The sequence below is a fragment of the Hyposmocoma kahamanoa genome, unplaced genomic scaffold (genome assembly GCF_003589595.1).
Source record: "Hyposmocoma kahamanoa isolate Upper Pololo Valley unplaced genomic scaffold, ASM358959v1 65, whole genome shotgun sequence".
In the NCBI taxonomy this organism is placed as follows: Eukaryota; Metazoa; Arthropoda; class Insecta; order Lepidoptera; family Cosmopterigidae; genus Hyposmocoma; species Hyposmocoma kahamanoa.
In genome coordinates this window covers 3,742,565-3,765,642 of record NW_020653853.1, presented here as the reverse complement: position 1 = coordinate 3,765,642, position 23,078 = coordinate 3,742,565, and the positions used below count along the sequence as shown (strand labels likewise).

Genomic DNA, 23,078 nt, shown 5'->3' with positions numbered 1-23,078 from the left:
TTCAACTCGAACTTCAGAACTGCTTCGAAGCCCTCGAAAACAGCATAGATGTGGACGATCTAAACAACTTGGTGGTGGATACTATCCGTAAGGTTGGGTTTAAGTTTTTCAAAACCCACTGTACCAGAACGAAGAAATTCTCCAACAAAACACTCCAACTCATGGAACAGAGACGTGAAATGAGGCTACAGAACTCAGAGGATGCAAGTCACTAGAGGCGGCTAAATAGGCAGATATCGAATGCGATGCTCGGTATTTCCCTACGTGATAGAATCAGAAATGAGGAAATCCGTAGGAGAACTAAGGTAACCGACATAGCTCGAAGAATTGCTCAGCTGAAGTGGCAGCGGGCGGGGCACATAGCTAGGAGAACCAATGGCCGTTGGCGGAAAGTTTCTTCAATGGCGATCGCGCACCGGACGATGTTCAGTGGGTAGGCTTCCCACCAGGTGGACCGACAATCTGGTAAAGGTCGCGGGAAGCCGGTGGATGCGGGCAGTGCATGACCGATCGTCGTGGACATCGTTGGGGGAGGTCTATGCCCAGCAGTGGCCATCGTATGGCTTAATGATGATGATGATAATGAAATGATTATTTGAATCAATTACACTTACTTTGGGCACGCGAAGTACGTACACTTGCGGCGTCTATCTAGATATATGTCTGTGCTGTAGACTTATTTCCCGAGCGCTATAACTTGGGCCTTTTCAAGGCAAGAGTGAATATGCATTACTTAGGTATGCATACTAGATCGTCGACCTCATAGTTACTTTCCGTCAGATGGAGGTCAAATGTGTAGTTATTTTTGTATAAAAAACTTTACGTGCATACACTGATATATGTGCGTAAACTGAACGTGGTAGATTTTTACCACGATTTCGGGCATTAGTGGGTTTTGACCCGATTTAAACCCGGCGTTAACAAAGCATCGGGTTAAAACCTAGGCGCTTTCCCATCTCTGGCCGCGAGTATCACGTTTTATTAGCGGGATGTGTTGACCATATAAAATATTGTTACTTCCTTTCACACTAAAGGAAGCATCATGAGGAAACTACCATGTGCTGGTTGTTTTTTTTTAGCAACATGCTAATTCAGTATACTTATGTACTTTCCTGGTAAAAAGTGAGTATATAAAATTGACCTTCAAAATACTGTGAATGGCCGACTAGCGTTAACGTCCGGGACAACAATGTATCAGACGCATTATTGTTCGTCAAACTTAAATTAGATTGGACACAGATTTGTCACGGCTCAGGTCAATGTTATGATAATTGTCAACGATATTTGTTGCTGGAAGCTTCTATGACATCATTATCATGAGAAAACGTGACACATTAGGGCCAGCACAAATCGGCGGACGGCGGGAGAGAGCATCGAAGAGGATCTTTTGCCCACCACGCGCACTAATGAGGGATGTTCAGGCAAATTTTGGCGCACACTGATGAATTCTGGTGCGTACTGGTGGATCCCGGTGCATTCTATAGCCTACAGTGCCTCTCGCTGCGGTATGAAGAAGTATCCTTTGCCGCGCTCTTCAATTCCACAAATCATTGAAATGTGTACCATATTACAATGATCATAGCTCCTTAGGCTAATTATACACCAAATATATGTTTCATTATTAGTCAACCGTGACCATGGGACCTGGTAAAGCTCCAAAAAAAAATAGTTTCATTTCCTATGTGCGAAAACCTAAGAACTCCACTTGTTTTATTACGTTTTATGACTACTACACTTCGGTATATTGATATGTTTAGGCTGCCTCTATTTAATCAAAATGTCATAATGTTATTGGTTGTTGAAATACAGTTTTCTCCATACTGGTTGCTATTAGCACAGTATTACATTAGCGGGCTTTATAGAGACACTCCATCGCGCGTGATACGGCAATCGTGGGCGATTGAGTGCGCGTGTAAAGACGTTGGAAGGAAAAGAGAAAGACCGCGTGATGGCGCTCTTCAGTCGCGCACACATTCGCGCACTCCTACACGCGCCAGTTCACGCGGTCTATCCTGCATTATTATCCTTTATACAGACGCTCTATCCGTTGTAAGCGAAAGAAAGAACGTTAGCTTAAAAAATCTCAAACAGGTAATCGCGCACTCCTGATCACGCGCGATTGAGTGACTGTGTACATATCTTGTGACTGTGGCTATATCTTCCCTAAGTATAATAGGTGTCTTAGGGCTGTTTTGATTTCGTAAGAACATTGTGATTTACATATTTTCACTTATTAACTTATAACTAATGGACTTATAATTACGACGAAAATTCTTAATTTGTGTCATAATACAGAACAAGAAGTTCCTAATAGAAATATATGTAAATAAATAATTAAATCTATTCATACTGAAATGGACACTTCGAGCCGCACGTAATGGCCGGTAAACTCGTTAAGCACTTTCCGTGATGCGATTGATGAGTTGTTGCACCGTCTTTGAAGTAGTGAAACTTACCAGGCAATGTATTTCTACTTACAATTTGCCACTTAACTTGAGTAAGTTCGTCGTCATTTGCCTAAGTTACGATTGTGACGAAAATGAATTATGTAAATATTTTATTTCAATCTAAATTGTAAGGTACGTCTGGACGATATGATAAAATAATTTAGAAGACACCAAGCAACAACGATAGACGAATTTTAATAGACTGATTCCGTTTTTTAAAGATTATGTTCCATTTAATCAAACATTCGTCTTTTTTTCTGCAGTGCCTGAACGTGCTAGTAGCTGCTGGTGCAGCTGGGGCAGACAAGCAACTAGCGTCGTATAAAGCTGTCCACGCCTGCGCGTGTACTCCCGGGGAAGCTAGAGTAAGTATTACTTTCAAGGATAACCCTCGAACTTCAGGTAGAACTTCATCTTTTACAGTGTCAAATTACAGTCAACATTAGGCCAAAGAAGTACAAGCAAATTAGGATTGTTTCCTTGTATAAAAAACCGACCTCAAAAGTCATTCGTTCCTTAGTTTGCCATCCTTAGAGGTGGAATATTTTTTTCAAATTTAAATGGGATAACATCTGAGGTACCCTCTTTCCATAAAAAAAAGAAACATTAAAATCGGTTCACAAATATCGCTTAAAAAAAAATTTGGTGGTTGTCAATTAGACTGTATTTTTTGTGTGTACCGACATTTGAGAACCGATTTCGATGATTCCTTGGGTCTGGAAAGGGGGTACCTCAGTAGTGGTCTCAATCAAATTTAAACAAATTATTCCACCTCTAAGGGTGGCAATCTAGAGGACGAATCCGGTTTCGCGCATTTTCTGTTAACCGATATCTATAAAACTTGGCAAATAGATTTAGGCATACACGTAGGAGAGCAGCAAATCTTCTAGTAGTTCCTAAACATAGAACAATGGGGTTCAGGGGCTGTTTCAAATAAGCTGCATCGAAAATTTTGAATAACTTACCACCGCCGTTACATAAGAGAGTTTCTTTATACGCTGTTATACAACATATGAACAAAAATTTGTTGACCGAGCAGAAATGGACACTCCTGGACTAGCCTTGTTTTGTGGCAATAGATAATTAAACAAATAGATAATTAAATAAGATACACTATTTTTTACTGTGATAGATTGGTTTAGAATTACGGTGCACATAATAATATACTATATACATGGACAGATAAATTCATACAGAAGATGATCAAATAGAAATGCAGTTAGAGCGGAGTAAAACGTATAATGATGTTTAAATAGAGATAATTTTTTAGAACTATCTATTAATTGGTCAGATTTAGCTTTATAATGTTACCAAGTACTAATTTTGCGAAACAAGCGCTATTACAAATGTGATTTCTGTCGCTCAATAAATGCTGAGTCCCCCACACACAAATCATTTAATGTATGTATTAATTTAATTTATTCCTGCATTTATAAGTAATCTTTTAAGCTTAGTTTTGTTATGTAATTAATGTGTGTGGAAATAAATGGTTTAAATGGTAATTCCAATAAAACAAGCCGACAAGCAAACTTCTGAGGTAGGCTTTTTTAATAAAAAAGTTATAATTTTATACTTCTTCTTCCTCCTTAAGTGGGGAGTTATACATTTGAAGCCTTTGTCCTGTGTATTTGCCACAGCGCATGGTATCTAGCTCCCAAACAGATGGGTTGATCTCAATAGCCTATCGCAGTCCACTGCTGGACATAGGCCTCTCCCAATGCGCGCCATTTAAACCCGGTCCTCAGCTCGTCGCATCCATCTGATGCCAGCAGCCTTTCGCAAATCGTCACTCTATCTGGTCAAAGGACGTCCTACACCAAGTCGAGCCGTGGTCTCCACTCAAGACCTCGTTTCCCCCATCGGTTGTCGATTCTTCGACAGACATGGCCATCCCACTGCCACTTGAGCTTGCTTATTTTACCAGCAATGTCGAAGACCTTGGTTCTATGTCGGATAACCACGTTCCGTACCATGTCCTTCAGAAAAACTCCAAGCATAGCTCGTTCCGTAGCTACCTGGGCGACATTTAACTGATGGAGTCCACGTCTCGGCTCCACATATCAATAATATGATAACCTTGATTTAATGCTGCAACGAGGACAGTCTGCAGAGTACTCAACTCCTCAGTTACTTACAGTAGAATTATCGTGTTTGAGCTTATTAAATTGGTCTCGAGTTGTTAGATTACAGATGGTAACTACATTGACTTTTGGGAAGGAATTTTTCTTAGAGTTCTGTCTTTGTATTAATAATTATAGAATATAAGGAAGAGCTACGGAACCACTATGGAATGAACCAACAGACCTTACGAATTTTTCTGTATGTTAGTTGCAGATCTTTATTTTTGGTTTTAGACGACTTTTTTGCTGTAGCTCCATCTATGAAAGGTTTTCTTCACTCAGCAAGGTACTTTTTCAGCTACCAGTGACTGACTAGAGATGGCGCTGTAATGATTGCAATATTAAATTTTTTTGTGAAATTACTCTACTAGTTTGTTGTAATTATTAATAGTAAGATCGAACACTAGGAAAAATTCCTTCGATCGCTGGATTCGAACCAGAGCGTCTTCAACATACCATACCTGGGGGTCTACCACAACCTCTTAAAACAATATTACTTTTACCTTACGTTGACTTTTCGTACCATAACGCGCTTAAAGTAAGCTTATTATAATGTTAAAACTTTGATGTCTTATTGGCAGCTTCGTGACTATTCATTCATTCAGTTCGTACTATGACGCGACTTTAACATTGAAGTAATATTGCTCTTATGTCAAATTTAGCAATCTTAAAATAGTTACACGGATGCAATGGAAACAATATTATTTTCAGTTTTATTGTCTTAATATTGATTTGTAATGATTAAAAGTTAAGTTGAACGTATTTATTATTACATATACCTCTTCAATATTTTATAATTTTTTTATTTAATAGCACATAGGAAATAATTTCTCGTTAAATAAAAATAGGCGATGTTTATTTCGTAAAATTATGACAGCGCCATCTATATGCTTCTTGGCGAAACTAACAGTCGACACTAGATATAGTTCCGAATTCACAGCGTCTATTTTTCTTATTGTATTATTCGTATTTTTCTTCATGAAAATGCGGAATAATTATTGAAAACAACATAATTTTAATAGATTTTATTATTACATACTTTTCTTTTTTTAACAGTCAAAATTCTCTGAATGTAAATAACATCAAGTACTTAAACATTATACTACGATAAGACGATTCGGAACATCAAAAAATAAAGAGATGGCATTATATAGTTCACTTAGCGTTATCTCTTTCCTATTTTTAGTAAAAAATAGACAATATTGGGAAATCATTGGTTCCTTCAATCACTTTTGCAATAATACATTACTTGGTTGACAGTTTCGTCATGGTACGAATATGAGTAATATTATAATAAGCTTAGTTTAAGCTTACATTGAAATAAGATTGTTTTTGGAAAGGTTATAGTACGCGCCCTGGCGATTTTAAATTGTTATTTTAGTGTTTATATTAATTTCGACCAATCTTTTTTCCAGTGTGCTCTACCGAATTGCATTAATGCAAATAGCGCTCGTTCTCCCTTCTACCTTCACGCGCCAGACCGGGAGCGTCGTGCCTCAATACAGGAACGTCGGGGATCTCTCCCTTCCACCATTGGTTCCATCAGTTCAGCCAGATCCGGTCCAGCTGATGGACTTTATGTCAATCCGATGCAAAGAGGCACCTCTACTAGTGTCACACATCACAGTTCTTCGGGAGAAGACTCGGGTTAGTACCAAAATTTCATTTATAACTTTCGAACGCATAGTTCTACGAAGAGTTTAACAATTTGACAATTGCGGTAGTCTAGCAGTTAGTATTATGGACACTAGATGTGGAAGTCCTGTATTCGACTACGGTACCAATAATGATATTATTTTGCAACTCATGTCGTATTAGTGGACCAGCGCAATGTGTGAACTCGTTAATTCTGTAAGGTCTGGCATGACTTTTCTATACGAGTTCGAGACTCTCAGTGCCCCAACGGTTTGCACTATGGGACCAATTTGAAAAAAAAAACATTTAGGAACCTTTATGAGAGTCTGGAGTTCGTAATAGGATTCCGTGTATGACGAATCACCAGATCCTCGCTTCCACAGCTGGACTTAATAATAATAAAAAGATGAACACTGTGAGTTAAATAATAGTAAATTAAAAGCAATATAAAATGGAGCGTGTTTGTGTTTTTATTGTATGTGGTATGAGAAGGTGTGTGTGTGTGTGTTTTGATTGCATGCGGTCTGAGAAGTTGTGTGTGTGTGTGTGTGTGTGTGTGTATTTTACAACTGTCCTATCGAAGCATACAAAAGTTTTCGACAAATTGCTTTCTATTCTACGAACTTGATTAATGGCAATTTTTCAGGAGCCATCCTGAAAAGTTGTCATTTTGCTGATGTGGCACCAAAAGTGTGATTTCTCTCTTTCTCTTTTGTGTATGATAAATCAGTGATCAGAATAGGTAGAATTTATTTATACCTAAACTTCGATAAACAGAGACAGAAAGCGGAGACTGCCTTACGACTACATTTGTTTGTCCCGGATTTTTTCGAGATTCGGGAAATCACTTAGGCACATTAATAATTGACATTATTTGGGATAGGTAGGTAAAGTTATCATCATCATAACAATTTTGATTTTTTTGTCGGAATTTTCCTAAATAGTGTTAAATCAAGTAACGGGTAACTACCACTGCGTCCGTCACCTTGAGACATAAGTTGACAAGTCCCATGTGCCTGTAATTTCGCCAGCACCCTTATCCTTCAAAACCGGAACACAGTAATGCTGACATTACTGCTTGGCGGCAGAATTATTATATAAGGTGGCAGTACTTTCCTGGACGAACTCTTTGACAAGGAGCTCTACTGCTACTACTGCTGGTGTTGCAGCAACTCGTCGCAAAGTTTACATAAATATAATCTACCTACTACCTATCCCAAATAACGTAAATTTTTAATCTACTAAAGTGATTTCCCGAATCCTGATAAAATCCGGGACGAAAAAATTCAATTGCAAGGCAATTTCCACTTTCATATTCATATTCATATTCTTTATTTGCAAGTTACATGGTTATATAATAGGTGTTATTATGCTAATGGTACTTGACATGTAACACCCCGTGGGGGCATTGCAACATTCTGGGGGTACTATATCCGTACTTTACTAAAACATATACATTATTAAAATAAAATTAAAAACAATTCACTAAGGAAATTGTACATTATTTGAATAAAATTAAGAATGATTAATAACAAAAAAACTAAACAGAATTTTATGCAGTATCAACATAAAATATTATTAATTCCTTTTACATTTAGGTCTCGTTCCTGATACACTTATGTCTCTCTATTTGACATACTTTACAAATTATAAACTTGGTAATTCGTTTTCAAGCACTATTTTCTAAAAAGTATTCTTTAAGTGAATAAAAAGCTTTGCTCTGTAGATAGCTCTTTAGATGGGTTTTTATATTTGTTGGGATCGCATTGTATATTTTAATTACCTTACTGAATGGTATATACCTAGACTACTGAAAGGACGCTTCAACATGTGTAAACTTCTATTGTTACGTTTCAGAGTCTTTACAGGTGAGAAAAGATGATTGTATTTCTTTACAAATTTATATATAAATTGAGGTTAGTGTCAAAATTTTGTGTTTAATAAAGAACGACTTACAAGAGGTTTGTGAGTCTAAATTAGCAAGTATTCTTATACATTTCTTTCTCTACTTTCTGTCTCTGTTCCTCGAAGTTTAGGTAAAAAAGTGTACCTATTGTGCAGCTTGATTTTGACTGCCTCTCCCGATCGGAAACTGCGTCTTTTCCGAGTCGAGGAGCATAATTGCGATTTACAACTGGCCGATCGGAAACTTTTGACATTTCTTATCGGAACAATAGTTGATTTAACTCACAAATTAGAAACATATAGTAGGAATCAGGTTCATCTTCTCGCTCAGAAACTGATCTGATTTCGAGACTACCTAATCGGATCGATTCCGTTTTATATCAGGACGCTGATCACTGATGATAATGTCACAACAGATTATTGTTAATATTAAAGTATCATGTTGTCTCGTGGATCTTTCATGTATCACTTGAAACATTAGATTACTAGGTTGTTCTAGTTTCAAGTCGCTAGAACTAAGCGGAAGAAGGTTTGGCAGGCCGAATCGGTGTTAAAAGTTATCGAATATTTTCGTGTAGAATCTTTAAACTTTTTTTCTGAAATGTTGTCATTTTGCTGATATAAGAACTCGATATAAATATAATTATATACAGGACACTCGTTGTATGTAACCGTGTAATCAGTGAACCGCGGGCGCATCTAATAGGGCAAATGCGATAGGTAGGAAGTTATTCAGGAAGCGCCCGCGTAGCATTTACCTAATCCGGCGCAATGTAGCATCCCATTGAACAATTTAATCAGTCTCTTTTCAACCGCCAAGCTGGGTGGACGTGTGTTAATGATACCTCTCTTTGCGAGATGAGTGTCGTTAACTTATTTCACGAAGACATTTGGTTCAGTGACGATTGCTTCGACTCTGATACCTATGGTATGTGCAGTGTTCGATGTCCATTGTGACGAACATAGTGTATTAATGTAAGGAGTTTTATTAGAGAGGAATAATTGTTTACGTTTTTTTATTTTTTATTATTCATTTTTTAGTTTCATGTAAATATAAAACAGTTACAAATTCTAATTAAAAAAAATGAATATCCGATTTATAATGAAATTCCATAATTCACATTCAAATATATCTTTATTTCTTAGGTAAGCAAATTACATTTTAAATAATCACATTGATTAAACTCGGCTGCCCAATCGTAAGGCAGATTCCCCTGAGAAGAAATAGTGAGAAACTCACGGAGTTGCTCGTTGTAAACAAACATTTTATCATTTACAATTTATCCGCTCACGCGATACATGCAGCCGTAGACGCATACCACACCTAGAGGTGCCGGTGATGATTTTATACCGATTTATTGGATATCGAAGTTATAGCAGGTAAAAGAACTAATACTAATTGCTATTTCGGTAACTACTCTAGCAAACCATAAAGTTTTTAATGCCTGGGTCTGTCATTTAAAAAAATAAACAACTTCAAAAATACGTCACGACAATCGTGTGTGTTATTGTTTGGGCTGGTGATGTCGGTGTTTATTTATTGAAAACATACCGTAAGTTGCGTTTTTTAAGTTTACCCTGAATATAAAATGGTATGTAATGGTAAACATTAGAACCACTCAAACGGAATATTATCATATTTACCCAAGTACACCAAAAATTTCATTAGTGCTTTTTAAGTGCAGGATTTGCGGTGTATTACTGCATTTTATTTGAGATGTTTTTGTTGTAGTACGGAGGGTATTTATTTAGCAATGCTTGTATTTAAACTGAATCCTTTTCTAATTTGCGAAACCAAATAGCCGCCATTTTGCGGTAGGATGAGCGCATCGCGTGAGCGGATATATTTTAGATAATCATTAACAGCCTGAAATAGGTAAACGAGTAACTATCGCCCATTTATGTCATGAAGCTGTGTAACTTATAATAATAGAGATAAAAAATGGAAAAAAAAAACAAAATAACATACTCATAACCACGCACTAGGGATACCATCATGCCGGTATCCCTAGTTAGTCGGGTGCCATGGACACACATATTGAAAACGACAAATCTGTTGTCCATTAAGTAAAACGTGGCTAAGTGACAAATAGTGAAACATTCGTTTTAAATAGCAAATAATAGAGCACAAAGTTCTCTTGTAAAAATTAGTTAACGTGTTCGAATTATCGGAACTTACCCTAACGACGCATAGCTGAAATATTATTAAACAATTTCAATATTCCAAAAGTGGGTTATGGTTTTTAATGATATGTCAAAAAACATTTGTTAGTTAGCGGACGGCAGAGCACAATTACCATTTAAAAGTGAAACGCAGCCGTGTCAGTACTTCCCTGGACGGACTCTTTCACAAGGAGGTTTAATGCTACTAAAAAGGCGCCTCAGGGATTCAAATCCTTAATCTCTCAATTTATAAGTAACCATTATTCTTCTCGGTAACTCCTTCTGTACATAAATTATGCTAAAATTGGGTTATGGTTTTTTTATCTCAGTTATTCGTTATCGCAGTTAGCGGACGGCAGAAATTACACTGAAACTCACGAGAGAAATAAATGTAGACCATACAAATATTTCTCCCGGCCCGGGAATGATAACCGTTCGGCCATAAATAAAATCTATGTTTAGTTATCGTATTAAATCTAATCAAAGTGATAATGTAACGTCGTAACTTTCAATTTTATGTTGACACATAGAGATGTTAATAGTTAAGCTCTTACATCGTAATTACTTTGGAAACATCCTACACAATTGTATAGCCAGTAGCGGCATGTTTTCAATTACTGCTAATTGATTTGGAAAGTTCTTTCACTTGATCTAGCGAGGCAAGCGTTAATTAAAACATGGCTACCTTTGCTTCCTTAATGTTACCGTAACATTGAGTTTACGAAACTAGCTGCTATTCTGTAACTTGTGGAATGTACAGTGTTATACAAATGCTATTTGTTTGCGATTCTTACTTATGAATAGTGAATATTTTCGTCGGTAGCTTAAAAAAACAATAATATTATTATTACTATTATTTTCTTTAAGAAAGTACAACACTTATCCAATTAAAAAATAATAAATAACAAAATAAAAATAAAAATCTATTATTTTAAATTTATTTTCAGACACCACAGGTCCATAGTTTGTTAGTAAGCAACCTTATACTACTATAGTAACAACTGACTGTGTGGTGAATTTATGGTGTATTGTATATGAAGTGTACATTAAAATTTTCAAAATCGAGATGTCAAAATATCAAAATACATAATATAAATTTCATTGAAATAATCATAATTCAGTAGAAAATTTACAATTAATAAAATAACAATTATAAATTTAAAAATTACATGTCGTAGGGAAATCCATAGCATTACAATTACTACTACTTACTTAGTCACTAGTTTTGTGTGCGAGATGCATCTGTCTACACAATATATAGCAGTCCGGTGCGATGCACGCTCAGATTCGGACGTGCTCACACAGTAAGAATTATATTAATTCGCGATCCGCGCGGTAATGACCGCTGCGCGTAATTGACTATGGGTTCCCAACAACTCATAGCCAATGAACTGCTGGCGTTCATACAACACGCCATCGACACTATGGACGAGGTCAGCATCATGCAGATCTGCAAATCAAACTTTAAAGAAGATGAGATTTGCAGTGGCAAGGCGCTGCTTTTCCGTGTGCTTGGCAAGGCCGAGCAGATGCCATCTCGCCGGAGGGATGGAGGAACGAAGAGTATCCAGGACATTATAACGATGTTAAAGGAAACCGACCCAGACGACGTGCCTGCTTTCGTGGCAAAGGAGCTGCACAAGCTGCCCCCTGTCACGTTCGACCATGTCGATGTCACTAGGCTGCTTAAGGACATCACATCCCTGAAAGCAAGTCTGGCCGAAGTTCAATGTAAATTGGAGGCTTCGGATAACACCATCTGTGAGTTACGTGCCCAGGTTGTATTACTGAGTAGTGCAACTTCGGTAAGTAGGTCACCCGAGGCCTGTAACGTGAATACTCGTCGCGGGGCACATAATGCATCTATCGGCAGTTTTGAGTCGGCCCATACGGATGCGTCACCGACCGCTGTCGCTGAGCGCGTTTCCCCGCGCCCCGCCCCTCGATTGTCCGCTCCGGCGGAGACGTCACGCGTAAACACGTTGACCCCTCCACGTGATTACGCCGCTGTCGCAGCTGTTAACCGACCCGTTGCTCCACAACCACAAGCCAGGCAGCTATCAACGAAGGGGATGAAAAAACCTCGTGTATCTGTCTCTGAAGTTGCAAAACCACAGAGGCAGACGGACCGGTGCGACGATGACGGCTTCACAAAGGTGGAGAAGAAGAAGAGGAAGCCCACCAGCCGTAACCTGTGCGGCACTGCACCGACAGGATCCAACTTTTTGCTGCGTCCGGCAATCCCGACAACGCTGCTGTACCTGTCACGCCTGCATTACTCCACGAAGTCTGAGGAGATAGTGGAGTACATCAGGTTGAAATCCAAATACACCCTGAGGGTCGAGCGGTTGGAGTCCCGCCACTACGTGAACTTTAATTCGTTTGTGGTGAGAGTGCCGACCGAACATCTGTCGACCTTCATGAAGGAGGAGTTCTGGCCGAAGGGTGTCCTATACCGGCGATTCCGTGGCCGGTTGCCTGACACCAGATGGCGCCACACGTCGCCGACAACCTAAATACGTGTTAAATTAGTAATTAGTGTTATTTTATATTGTTATGTATGTTAGTCTGTAAGGTATGTATCTATGGGTGTCAGTAACCTGAATATAAATAAATAAAAAAAAAAAAATAAAAAAAAAATAAAAAAAAATAAAAAATATGCTATGATCGGGTAATCATGTCGCCCTGCTATTACCCTTAGGATGGAATTGGAACTAACCCACAGTCTGCAGAGCAGTGAGGCGAGGCAGTGAGGCTCTTATATTGGACCAATGAAGTAAGGTATTTGTACCCGCGTTAAAGAACATATAGCTGATGTCAAACACCGTCGCGTAAACAAGTCTGTAGTCTGCGAGCATATCATGGATAAACCTACACATTCAATGAAGTTTGACAAACTCCAGGTCCTTGCAAAAGAAGTACGGTATCTACCCAGGATGCTGCGAGAGGCGATTGAAATTAAAAAGCAGCCTAATTTCAACAGGGAAGATTTCTCCATTCCACCAATTTGGGATCCAGTATTTCCTCTGATGAAAAATTCGAAAAAGGCATAAAACTGCAGTACTAATTAATATGTTTTAATTTATTCTAATTTCCATTACAATTAATAATAAACTTAACTTAATAAAAATTTATATTGTTACAATAATATAATTCGTAAAATAACCTAATCTCAGTACAGAGTACTAAAAAAAACCGACCTCCAAAGTACGTGGAAGTATATATAATTAGGTACCAAGTTTTATTGAAATCGGTTACAGGAAAGTGCGCAAACCCGGATTCATCCCCTAGTTCACCACTATACGGAACCTGACACAGGAGATAATAAAAATCGGTTCTCATTACTCAAAGTATATTGAGCGAAAACGCCTTGAATTGGAGAATAGCAAAATTAATAATTAAAATGATTGTTCCTTATAATAAAATTTAGGCGCTATTTATAAAAATGAATCTTCATGCGTGAACAGCCACCGTTAGAGGTGGATGATTTTCTTCAAAATTAAATGGGATCACTCTATGGAGGTATTATCTTTCCAACAAAAAAGCATCATGAAAATCGGTCCACAAATACCGGAGTTATCGCGTAACATACATAAAAAAACATACAGTCGAATTGAGAACTTCCTCCTTTTTTGAATTCGGTTAACAATGTAGCGTAAATTGGAATGTTTATTTGTAAAATTAAAAACAAGGTATTTAATTAATAACTTTTGTAACTATATTGAAAAAATAGGGTGCATCAATATTAGACATAACTGGTTGATGACTGTACCACCTCAGTCAGCCGTGACTATGAGACCTGTAAAGAACCCGAAACGTTGGTTTGTTTGAGAAAAACAAATATACGCGATTTAAATCCGGAAAAATAGCTTATATTCCTATGTGTAACAATCGCGAAAACCTAAGAACTCTAAAGGACAAGAATTTCGAGATTTTGTAAGAATTACTCTTAAACATTAATTATAAGTATTATAACACAGGCATATAACATACAAAAATTACATAAAACAATATCAAACAGTATTTTTTAAGATAAATTGAACGTAACGCTAACATAATGAAAATATTTGATTTAAAAAATCTGGACTTAATAGCGTATAAATATATTTTATTTGCCTCAACCTTTCGGACGTGTTGCAACGTCAATGGTCTCGAAGCAACTGAACAGGCGGGCGTCAACATCTTGCACTTGGTTTTCATAGCTTATTTTTCCTCTATGGTTTTCACTAAGTCGACCCACAACATTCACGATAAAGCCGGTCGGGCGATATTTGATGTCGCTTACATTTGCTGATGACTGCAACTAAAGACGTCAGACGAGAGTCGGATCGGAGCCGCGGCGAGTGTAATTCCGTGTATTTATATGGACGTCAACACATAGAGCGCGGGCGCCTACGCCTGTCCCGAAATTAGACCCGCCGCGGTCCCGACCCGCACCCGCTTTCTGTGTCTTTCACGCTTAAAACCATCTTCTCGGTTGAAATTGCGATGTATTTTAATTTTAACAGCTTTTCGTACTTAGGTACGTGTTGTGAGAATAAATGTGGGTGTATCATCACCGATACCGATTGAGCAAAGTTCGTTTACCAAGTTAGTTCTGCTTGCTATCGAGCCAGGGAACTCTTCATCCAGCGCACATTTGTTTGCCCGCCGAGGTCGTCAAATTTAACAGGAAAATCTTGCGGAATTTTACGGAATTAATAAGTTCGCATATCCTTCGATTTGACTGAACGTGAACCAGCGTCTGTTGCCACACCGGGGCCACCGTTCTTACCAACTGAGTCACAGACAGAGTCAGCAAATCTTACGGTTTTCCTTTTTGTCTAAATTATAATATTCTTTGTTGCAGCATGCTCAGCTTCTGATGCTGATACAGGCAATACAAGCGGTTGGTTCCTGCACGGGAACAGCAATGCCAACACTGGTGCTCCAGCAGCGCTGTACCAACGCGTCAGGGACCTTTTCCACACCCGCTCTCCAGGACCTCGAGTACCTGCTGAGGGTCAGGAGGCTCCTACTATGACTGGTGAGTTTTTAAACTTAAATTTTACTTGTCTCAATGAAGATCTGACAACTTTCTTGAAACCGTATATTTGTTTTGTCAAACAAACCGATGACGTTCGACGTGCCTCGAGAGAGAATCAACCGTGACCATGTGATACGTAAAGGGCCCGCAACGTCGGTTTGTTTGATAAAACAAATATACGCGATTTAAATCCGGAAAAATAGTTTCATTTCCTATTTATAACATTCGCGAAAACCTAAGAACTCGATAATTATGTTGTTCGAAAAAATCTAGTTTGAATGGCAGTTGAGTCTCAATAGAATGTTAGTGAAATGGCAGTAATGGCATTCATTCATTCAATCACTAATAACGATCGATGTTACCTTACTAAACGATATTACCTTACTAAATATGCATATCTTATTATTCTTATTATACTTATTCTTTATCTTATTATTAGTGATGTACTCTCCGTAAGAAAAGTTTACATTCTTCACGCAGTTTTAAGGTTCCACAAACGGTTACCATTAATTGCAAATTCCCGAAACAATAGCAGAAATGTTACAGTGTCTCATTGGACAAATAGTACCTTCGCTAGCAGGCAGGTCGAAAAACACGCCACCCATGTATTTAATCGTCTCAACAAAAAAATAAATATATATCCTCAATCCTCATATAACAATAGCAAACATAGTCTTATTGATTATCTTAAAACGATGAGTTATGAAGACACAGAAGCGCTGTTAAAGTATCTTACGTAAGGAACACTCAATAAAAAAAATACCCATCCACCCACACGCACACACACACACATATGCACACACACACACACACGCACTCACACACACACTCACACACACAAACACAAACATACACTTTACATAAATTCTTTCAAATATTTTAAGTCTCTTGTAATCTTGTAATTAGTATTGGAGTGTAAAAATAATGTAACTGAATTTCTAGTTATGGAAGAGCGGAGTCCTCTGACACAAGTATTTTTACTTACTAGAGGGCTCCAACCTTAACATTGTACTATGTATGTTGAAAATGAATAAAGTTTTTATTATTATTATTATCTTAATTTTTATTCTTTAATTAGTCATTTAGGCTTCAAATTAATTCTACAATTGCATTTTTTTATGAAATAAAACTCAATAATCGATATAAATAATGAAATTGTAAATAAAAACGAATCGAAAGAAATGTGAAATAATTAGAAGACTACATCATCGACAGAATTCCAAAAAATGCAATGGCGGTTGAATAGTAGCTTGATAGCTAGCCACGGACAAGTAACTAATCTTAACATACCAAACGTACAAAATCCTGCCTATATCGACACACAAGTCAAGTTGTAAAGCCACATTGTAAAACGCGGCATGCAAAGAATTGTACTTGTAAAGTTTGTGAGAACAAAATAAGAATGAGGGTCATTAGCTTTGATTTTGGGTCTACAATAGCCACGCACTTACTTAGTTTAGGCATCGCAATTACACATTAGGTTCTAAAATTAAAATATACCTTGACTATGAAGAATGTATAATTTAGATTTTTTTTTAATAAATAACGCACACACTCAACATAGCCCCGCACTAGGGAAACCCTGTGTCGCGGGTGCCATGGACACACACATAGACAACCACAAATAACACCCAAACTCACGAGAGAAATAATTGTAGGCCATACAACTATTTCTCCCGGCCCGGGAATCGAACCTGGGACCTCTGCGTGGCAGTCCGGCATGGTAACCGTTCGGCCACGAAGGCAGTTTCCCATCTTAATGCTTATTTGAATACTATAATAGCTTTATTTACATTTGTTTTACGTTTATTGTATTAGATTAAGTTATATTGAAATAAATTTATCTTTGTCTTTATCTTTACTTCCGCTCAACTATTTTAACACTGTATGATATTTGAAAATGATCCCCCAAATCCACGTCTTTACATTAAATTTCTAATTGACTGCCCGTAGATACAAAATTATAACTGAAACTAAAATAATCTTAATATTTTTTTTCATTGATTTATTTATATTCTGGTTACAAAGACCCATAAATACATACCTGATAGACTAACGTACATCATAATATAATAAAACACTAATTATTATTTACACGTATTGTTTGCGACGTGTGACGCAACGTGGGTGTCCGGTAGCCGGCTTGGGAAACGTCGGTACATTCGGTCAAAACTCATTCTTCATGAAGGTCGATAGATGTTGAGTTGGTGCTCTTTGTTATGCAGTGAAAGCCGAGGTTCACGGATCGACAGAAGCGACTGCGCAGGAGCATTCGGACAGCGACAGTGGCGCCGAAGCCACGAGGCGCGATCACCACTATGAGGATATTTATATCCCGAGGGAGGAGCGCCAGAGACGAAGGTACTTTGCAATTATTAAGTAACACCTCGATGGTCTTAAAGCGTGATAAATAACTAGTGATAAAAGACGAAACGGAAAAAAAACACGTGTTCATTAGGTACTGTTTAGTTGAATATGATACCATTTCATACAAATTCTATAAAATCCATAGACTCCATAAACACATGTTTAAACCAGGAGTAGTTCCCGAGATTCAGGCAGCCACAGCCGTCCAGGTAGCGCGGCGCTAGTTGTCGATTACACCACCAAAGACAATGCCGACAAGTAAGTCAATAGAACAATCTGAAACCTTCTAGAAGTCTCTCGAACATCCCGCTTGTTTGTTTTAGCAACAAATTTTCACTTTCCAACTGTTAGATTGCTACCTATTAGTAGTTATTTTCAATTGGCTGCTGGATACTGCTTTAAAGGAATTTCTTCTTCAGTAATTGCGCTGGATTCTAATTTTTTTACATTTTGGAAAAGCTGTATGTACTAAAGCTATCTGCGTCACCGGCAATTTCTAAGTAGGTCTACTTTATTAAGTATTATTTATAATACTTTATAGCGAACAAAAAGTTATACTTATAGGAAATGAAACTATTTTGCCGGATTTAAATCGCGTATATTTGTTACATGCCCTTTACAGGAGACCTGACCTGTAAAAGGCCCGAAACGTCGGTTTGTTTAAAAAACAAATATATGCGATTTAAAACCGGAAAAATAGTTTCATTTCCTATGTGTAACAATCACGAAAACCTAAGAACTCGATAAGTTATACTTATTCAAAGTTAGATTCTGAATCTAAAAAGCACTGCTTACCTATTTAACACAATCTTTTAACATTACATCATACATTTCAATCAAGGGAAAATTTTAATTTTTCCAATTATCTTTCGTTACGAGGACGGTTTTGCAAGGTCTCGATATAAACGATTTTATCTTGTTTTGGAAGTACAGTAAATAAATTCAATGACGTAGAGTAGACACGATCTTGAAGCTAATAAGGTTTTGCATGGAAGATAGCAGTTTGTCAGTTTTTCGTTAAACTATTAATTTCACGAGTCTTCCGCTTTGCATTGCGCGGAAATACTTGCGCGGATGCGCGGAGGCTTGCCTTTGATTGGGTTGTCGACACTCTCGAACCAGCTGCTGCTCTGTGATTGGCCAGTGGTGCTGTCCTCCGCGAACGTTCCTTGTTGCTTGCGTGAAAATGTCAAGCTTGCTAGATATCAAACTCACGCAACGCAAAGAAATCCAATGAAAAGCAAGCGGCCGGCGCAAACGAGTGACTCGTGAACAGTCCTACCTGCGCATACGCGCAGAACTTGCGTATGCGCGAAGCGAGTCACGGAAGCAAACGAAAATGTTCCGTGACAGAGTGAAGTCTAGCGTAGTGTTGACTAAACATACTGTTCAGTAATTTTCCAAAAAAATTGAAATACTGGAAATTTATCCGGAAAAGATCCCGAATAATTAGAAAAATATAATTTCGAAGGCTCATATTACGTTTTACGTTTAGTTAAATATCTTTTGAGTTTTATTTAGCGTGAAATATAAAATAAACTTGTATAGCTAAAAGACACTTATTTAAAATGATTTCTTAACAGCGAAAATAAACCTTTTTAATGGCTCCATCGTTTTCGTTCAGTAACTCAACTTTTGATAGGTATCAGTGTGGCGAGGCATCCATATAACTCGATTCCCACCGGCTTGCCTAAAGTTTTCCACGTATCATCAAATATTATAAATATTTAAAAGTAACTTACTACATTTTGTGCACAATTTTACGAGTAGAATAACTAACGAGTGAAATAAAGTGTACTGGAATCTTGTGTGCTAATAAGTGCTGTGTTTAATTGTCGCCAAGGCGCCACTTGTTTTTTTGTTTTACTAAAGACAATTTTCACGCCTTGCCACTGATAGGTATCAACGTCAAATGTGGAAGATTAAAGGAAAAATATTGGAAAAATATCCGGAAAAAATATTTTTTTGAAATGGATTTTTTTCCATGACCCAACACTAACCTGTATTTTTTGCTATACGGAGTTTAAGTTAGCGATAGCACAACTTTGTCCTAATCAAACTAAATGAAATTTTGTATACACATCTTGGAAATGATGTCTGGCGCGGGGCTTCGTTAGTTTTCCTTTAAATTACATAGTAACAAAATTACACGGGTTGAACACCGGTTGAACAATTAACGTTCCACGGAGGTGCATAAAAGGAGTCAATATCGTGAAATGACAAAAATCAATGATACATTTGATAAAGCGACATCGACGTCAGCTTGTGGTAGCTCTAAAGGTACCGACTGAGTGACATGGTTCATTAGTTTCTAACAAGGTGTCGCTTACGGCTTTGAAAGCTGAAAAAACCTACTACAAAAATCTATAACATATACATGGAATAATTTCGTCAACCTGCTAACGCGATTTTACTGTAGATAAGTTGGCAGAACAACAACGCTAGAGTACACTATAGACTATCCTCTTAATAAAATCATTTATTGCTTCTTTTCTACCTACCCTGTTTTTTCCATACAGCACAAACAAAACCTACGAAGACGTGTCTCCAGTGCAAGAAAAAGAGAAATCTACAATCGCCACCAAGCTGGCTGCGCTCACACATAAAGCCCAGAATTTCGTGAGTAGACTTTAATATCAATATTTTCTTGTTTTAGGTCCTTTATACTTTTCAGCGTCTCCTGGACCAAAGTGTGCTTCATCAATAAAGACATATGAATTGTACTTAAATCTTCTTTACGCCGCGATCGTCTAAGTATAAAGAATAACAACCGACTAATAAATGAAACATTTCCAGTAACTTTCGCATGGATCGCTCGAGGCCCGTAATCATTCCATTTGTGGCATTCTGTTGAAGAGACTTTGGTCTGCATTGGATGGATTTTTTGGCTCTTTAGTAATTTACCGGCCATCTTCTTTCCTAGGCCAACCGCCTGTCGTCAGCAGCAGGCAGCCGTCGCGCGTCCATCTCCGAAGACCCAGTAGTCGTCGCCGCATCCAATTCCTCAGGAGTGTCTTCCGGAGGCAGCTCGGGAGACGAAGCTCCTCCACCACCACCGCCACCTCCTGCACCTCCTGCGCCGCCTCCACTGGCAGTGCTTGAAGAACCAGCTTTGAGACCATCTGAATTGAAAGGCCGCACAAGTAAGTGAAATTTTAATAATGCATTTGTCGCTTAGGTACATCAATCCTCTAATGTACCTACTCTTACATTACATTTTTCTGTTACAATGTATATCCATGACTTTATCCTTGTGTATTTTCAACATATTTTCAAAATTGAACTTGGGCTTTTGCATTAAACGAGCCTTCTGGCGAAACTTTGTCAGTTCTGTCCATATCTTTTCATTTAATTCCGTTTTAAATCCTAAATATTCGTAAATGCTGTTGTTAACATCTAATATGATTATGAAATAGACGAATGACAAACTGGATTATCAAACTCAAAGTTAAAATTCTCTTAAATTGTTAATATCTAAGACAAAATATTATTATACTGAATGGTATAGTGAATGGAAATTTATGTATCCGAACTCTATGGTTTAAATTGATAATATTTTTGTTTCTGAAACCAAGTGATGGAATGAATAAGTCGCGTGTCTGGTGGTAAGCGACACGTCGGTCCATAACAGTTGCAGTACCACTTTTACAAGTCCCATGTGCTTGTAACTTCACCAGCACCCTTAACCCTTCTAAACCGGCTTTTACAGAAATAGGTTAGCTCCTTTCTCAAGGAGCACTACTCCTACTAAATTTACATCGCGGTAAAATGATCTTTGGGGTTCCTTTCCTATTGTAGGTTGGACTACATCGTGGCCATCTTGTTTTTAGCAGCTGCCGCTTTAAATCGCAAAGATCTGACCCCTCAGATCTTCCACTGATTTTCCACAGCCACTGACCCCACTACCCTGAGACATTAGTTGAATATTTCCTTTACATAGATGTGACGTGACTAAATAGTCGTACGCCTGGTGGTTAACAAGACTCCTATCTATAATACTTGCAGTGCCACTCATAGCTTTACATCACCCTGAGATAAATTTAACACTCTCAGCGCCACATGCGCCGCCGACCGCCCACAAGAATTCAAGTGCAGCAGGCCACTATGTTTCTTCGAATGTTAACCAGCAAGCCATGTGGGCTGTTGGCGTACCACAATTAGGAATCCAAGCCGGCCGGCAATATAAGTTGCTCTACCCGGATATTGAATGTCAGTGAACATAGCCAATTATTTGGATATTCTGCTAACAACTGATCAAGTTTTCGTCTCTAGTGGTCACTTCCAATCACTGGCTGGCGAAAGAGGTATCCGAACTATAAAGTAACTCACATGCAATGGAGTAATTACAGAGGATTAGTTGAGTTTTCTATGGTCAACCAATGGGATTACGAAATGGTGGCAACGAGTACGTTTTCATTTAAAAATACATCTGTTTTCGGTGGGATCACGGTGTAACGTGCGGTTTGCTAGTAAAGCTTGAAGGTGTCTCGCCCGCCGGCAGCCCATATGACCAGCTACAAAAGTTGCTTAAGATCTGGCGTGGCGTGCTGGAAAAAAAATGCGGGTCCTGCGCGCTGCCCACATGCAACTTCAGAAAAACCGAATAATTGGCTTGCACTCTTATGCGTATAAAGCCGGCTCTTCATACGTACAATGTTTAATATTTCGCTTTTGGGTTTTTTATGTTTAATTTGTTTAATTCAGAAATTACGCTTGGCCAACTTTGCGCCTGCCTTGGAATTGAAAAAATTTGTAACAATAATATAAATATTAATGAAGAGAGTAGCAATTAAAGGTGTTCACTTTCTACGGAGTTAATTCGCAGTTAGTCGCGTTCTGTTTGCGCGGACGCATCCCGCAGTCGAAAATATAAAATGTATGTAAAACGAATTAAAGTTTCGATGCTAACTTTCCATTTCACTAATGTTGATAGAGATAGTCAAAATAGTTGCACATATCGCACATAAAGTGACGAAGTTCAAAATGTCTTCTCCTTTGCCTTATGTCTTACGTAAGCCCATGGTGTCGACCCATCGTCTTCATAACTCTTTACATGGTTCCAATCCAAATAGTCTGGAGTGTGCTTTTTTTATTAATAAACCTGAAAACCACCTGATGGAAAGTGACGAAGCACGCACACCTAAATAATGCCTATTCACTCTCGCCTTGAAAAAGCCCAAGTTATATCTTTCAGGAAACATGTCTGCAGGTAGGGAATTCCACTCCATAACCGTTCGCCACATAAATGTAGAAGTGAAACGCTTCTTGCGTATCCTTGGGATGTCCACTACATAGGGGTGGAACCCTAGCCTACGTCTAGTCCCCCGATGATGAAAAGCGGAAGACGAGATTTACTCGTGCAATTCCCTCGCACACTCTCCGTAATATGTCCTGTAGGATATGCTATATACTTGT

General features: G+C 38.1%; 1 protein-coding gene across 6 annotated transcripts in view; it reads left to right on the top strand.

Annotated features, from left to right (window-relative positions):
• The window catches only part of LOC113231581 (espin), a 217,325-nt gene that overhangs the window by 169,816 nt on the left and 24,431 nt on the right, over nucleotides 1-23,078 (top strand). For 5 of the 6 annotated variants that reach the window (XM_026465930.1, XM_026465929.1, XM_026465933.1 and 2 more), the window contains 7 exons: nucleotides 2,711-2,812; nucleotides 5,983-6,214; nucleotides 15,120-15,296; nucleotides 17,522-17,657; nucleotides 17,835-17,921; nucleotides 20,183-20,282; nucleotides 20,587-20,806. In XM_026465930.1, the coding sequence (XP_026321715.1) occupies nucleotides 2,711-2,812; nucleotides 5,983-6,214; nucleotides 15,120-15,296; nucleotides 17,522-17,657; nucleotides 17,835-17,921; nucleotides 20,183-20,282; nucleotides 20,587-20,806 (1,054 nt within the window). The remainder of the gene's footprint in view (nucleotides 1-2,710; nucleotides 2,813-5,982; nucleotides 6,215-15,119; nucleotides 15,297-17,521; nucleotides 17,658-17,834; nucleotides 17,922-20,182; nucleotides 20,283-20,586; nucleotides 20,807-23,078) is intronic. The other variant, XM_026465931.1, reaches the window with a different exon arrangement.